General features: G+C 36.9%; 1 protein-coding gene across 1 annotated transcript; it reads left to right on the forward strand.

Moving 5' to 3' along the window:
- The first annotated feature begins 1,748 nt into the window (after nucleotides 1-1,748).
- LOC146632277 (uncharacterized) lies at nucleotides 1,749-3,443 on the forward strand. Its single transcript, XM_085354859.1, has 4 exons — nucleotides 1,749-2,049; nucleotides 2,194-2,487; nucleotides 2,631-2,909; nucleotides 3,142-3,443. The coding sequence occupies exons 1-4, from the start codon at nucleotides 1,749-1,751 to the stop codon at nucleotides 3,441-3,443; spliced, it is 1,176 nt and encodes a 391-aa protein (XP_085210985.1).
- The last annotated feature ends 253 nt before the right edge of the window (nucleotides 3,444-3,696 follow it).

Raw genomic sequence — 3,696 nt, forward strand, 5'->3', positions numbered from 1 at the left:
TCTAAATCTGAAGGAAAGTGTATAGTTTGGAGTGAAAGTAAGAAGTTATGGAAAATGGTGTGGGATAATGAAACTAGAGGGAGACAATTGTATAGGGTACAAAATACAATAGAAGTAAAAGCAATAGAGGACTGAATAGGAGGGAGGAGATTGTTATGAACAGGGCATTGTTACCTGAATGGCACTCTTTTTAGGATGGGGAAACATTTAAAGGGGCTGTGTAATTGGTGTGGTGTTATGGAAACAATTGAGCTTGTATTTATTAACTGCAGGAGGTATCGTAACTACAGGAGAATGATGAGGGTAGAAACTGGAATGAGGGGGGACTCAGGTTTGAAAAGGTGGTTGAATGGCTAGGATGTCATGAAAGGAAAGAAGTGGTTCTTTGGTTTCTGAGAAGTATGGGATTATTTAAGAGGATTTAAAGAGCTAGATGCAGTCTAAGTAACACAAGAGGGTGGCAGTAATGCAACTTCTATGGAAGTGCAAGCTGCCGTTAAAATGGAAGATGAAGAAGAAGAAGAAGAAGAGCAGCTCTAGGGCTCTGTTGATTTGCAGCTAGTGAGCTGTGTGTTCTGCTCCTACTCGTGGAGAAGAGTGTGCTTGGCAACTAATCCTCTTTACTTACTTTTCATTTTACTGACCAACGCTTGAGTTTTGTTTTGTTTCTTTAAATGGTGATAACAGCTTGTCTGTCTCTTTTAGTGTGAGGGTTTAAAAAGTGTATATTTGCAGGTTCTCAGTATGTGACGTGTGTCTTACTGTGGCCAGTTAGTGTGACACTGTGAAAACTGTGGTTTTCCTGAAAACAAGTTCTAAAATTAACATTTAATGCACATGAGAGTCAGAGCAGTCAGACTGTTGTAGTCTGTTCTGCACATTCACATTGTTCTTTTAATCATGGCTGATCTCCTGCTGCTAGTCGTTCTCATGTGTAAGTTAAACTTCTTATGATTCATTGTTCATGTCACCTATTACTAAATATAGTCTCACCTATTATTACTGTTAGGTGTTAGCATGTTTACCTCTAACACAAGTTTACATTTTGAATCTTTTTATTGTTGATTCTATTTTGTGTTTTCTTCTTTCCTTCTTCAGATTCCTTTCATGAAATTAAAGCACAAGGTCAGTCGTAGTTTCATGTGTTTATCACTGTATGGGTTTATTAATTTTACTGTTTTGTCTCTAGAGTTTCTCTACAGTAACTCAGCTTTGCTCATCATGAATACTTTTTGTGCATATATAAAATATTCAACATAACATCTGTGTAAATGTAATTTCAGCCAGTCTTCCACCTATACTGAGCGTGAGTCCACCTGCGATCACAGAGACGGACTCAGTCACACTGAGCTGTCAGACTCCATCATCTGTTTCTGTGTCTCAGTGTGATTTCTACACTGCAAGCCAAAAACTGTCCAAAGGTTCCTCCTGTGTGCAGACACTGACAGCGACTGAGCTACTAAAGATCGCACATAAGAGTTTACCTGCTGAGCTTGAAGTGAGATGTTCTTACACTGTACAAATTGATACTTTTAAACTGCCATCTCCTTACAGCGAGCCATCCACCATCACCATAAACAGTGAGTGACAAAAGTACATGAACAGTTTATAATATGTTTCAATTGTAATTATGGGGTTGATTAGTTATTATCTGAGTACTTGCAATAATTATTCATCTAAATGTAATTATTATAAATCTACAATATAAATAATATAATATAGATGCGAATGTGCTTAATTAATCTAACATGTACCTGAATTTTTCAGATCTCCGTCCACCTAAACTGACAGTAAACCCACAGATGATCACAGAGACAGACTCAGTCACAGTGAACTGTCAGACTCCATCATCTGTTCCTGTGCCTCAGTGTTATTTCATCATTGCAGGGAATGAAATTGCCAGAACAGCTCCTTGTCTGCAGACTCTGACAGGGTCTGAATTTCTGTCATGGACACGTCAGAGTTCACCTGTAACAGTTGAAATGACCTGTTATTACATTTATATATATAAATCTCCAGTGAGTAACATGTCACCAATCACAATACAAAGTGAGTAAATGCTACTGCAACGAACGCAGTAATATGAGGTTTAAATGTGCATCAGATTAAAACTTTCAGAGTAGTTTTTTTAGTTTTATTTTCAAATAAATGTAATGTTTTCTCTTTTAACTCAACAAATTTTTAAATTTTTAGCTCCTCGACCTGAACTGACAGTGAACCCAAAGAATATCACAGAAACAGACTCAGTCACAGTGAAATGTCAGACTCCATCATCTGTTTCTGTGACTCAGTGTTTTTTGTACTTTATGAGAGGAAGAAAATCTACATCCATCTCCTGTCTGCAGACACTGACAGCAACTGAGCTCCTCTCTATGACACAGCAGAGTTCACCTGCTGAGGTGGATGTGACATGTTTTTACAGCTCAGAGCATAAAGGAGGACAATACCAGTCTCCTCACAGTAACAGATATTCCATCAGCATACAAAGTAAGTGATCACACTGTGAGTTAAGAGGAAAATTTTCATGTGCATCAGAAAAAAACCTCTCACAACAGTTTCTATTATTAGATTTTATTTTAAATAAAATAAAAATTTGCTTATTTAACTCTACAAATGTTTACATTTTTTAGATCCTCGGCCTGAACTGACAGTGAATCCACAGATGATCACAGACACAGACTCAGTCACAGTGAACTGTCAGACTCCATCATCTGTTCCTGTGTCTCAGTGTTATTTCATCATTTCAGGACATAAACCTGATAAAGCAGCTCCTTGTCTGCAGACTCTGACAGGGTCTGAATTTCTGTCATGGACACGTCAAAGTTCACCTCTTACAGCTGAAGTGACCTGTTATTACTTTTATATACAGAAATCTCCAGAGAGCAACATGTCACCCATCAACATACAGAGTGAGTAAATTCTGCTGAAGTGCACTAATGTGAGGATGTTTGTCTACAGTATCAGTACAAAAAACAAAGCTGCTCTCAACTTAAGGGTTGTGGGAATTTATGTTTCATGTGTATTAAACTTGATCATTTTAAAAAGTAAAACTCTCAGTTCAGTTTCACTTAATATATTTTATTTTTAGGTAAATGAAACATTTGCTTATTTAACTAAAAAAATAATCTTTACCTTTTTTAGCCCCTCGGCCTGAACTGACAGTGAATCCAATGATGATCACAGAAACAGACTCAGTCACAGTGAAATGTCAGACTCCATCATCTGTTTCTGTGACTCAGTGTTTTTTGCACTTTATGAAAGGAAGAAAATCTACGTCCATCTCCTGTCAGCAGACACTGACAGGAACTGAGCTGCTCTCTATGGCAGAGCAGAGATTACCTGTTGAGGTCAAAGTGACATGTTTTTACACATTAGAACATAAAGGAGGACCACATAAGTCTCTGCATAGTAACACGTCCTCCATCAGCATACAAAGTAAGTGATCATAACATGCGGCTCTACAGTATACCTCTGTACAGTATGTGCATAAAGTTTTAGCTTTTATAAACCAAAGAATGAGACTAAAAACTGATTTTTATAAAGTTTTTCATTTACATGTAACCGATGTTACATTCTTAAATAAACTGCAATTTGTTTGAATTTAAGAGTCAATTTAAAACAAAATTTCCACTGAGTAACATGTCAGAAATTACAGCTGTTATACAAAGTGAGTAAATACTAATGCAGTTAACTAAT

The sequence above is a fragment of the Diplotaxodon limnothrissa genome, linkage group LG5 (assembly GCF_057381915.1).
Source record: "Diplotaxodon limnothrissa isolate DT_005_m linkage group LG5, D_limnothrissa_male_GT1.1, whole genome shotgun sequence".
NCBI lineage: Eukaryota > Metazoa > Chordata > Actinopteri > Cichliformes > Cichlidae > Diplotaxodon > Diplotaxodon limnothrissa.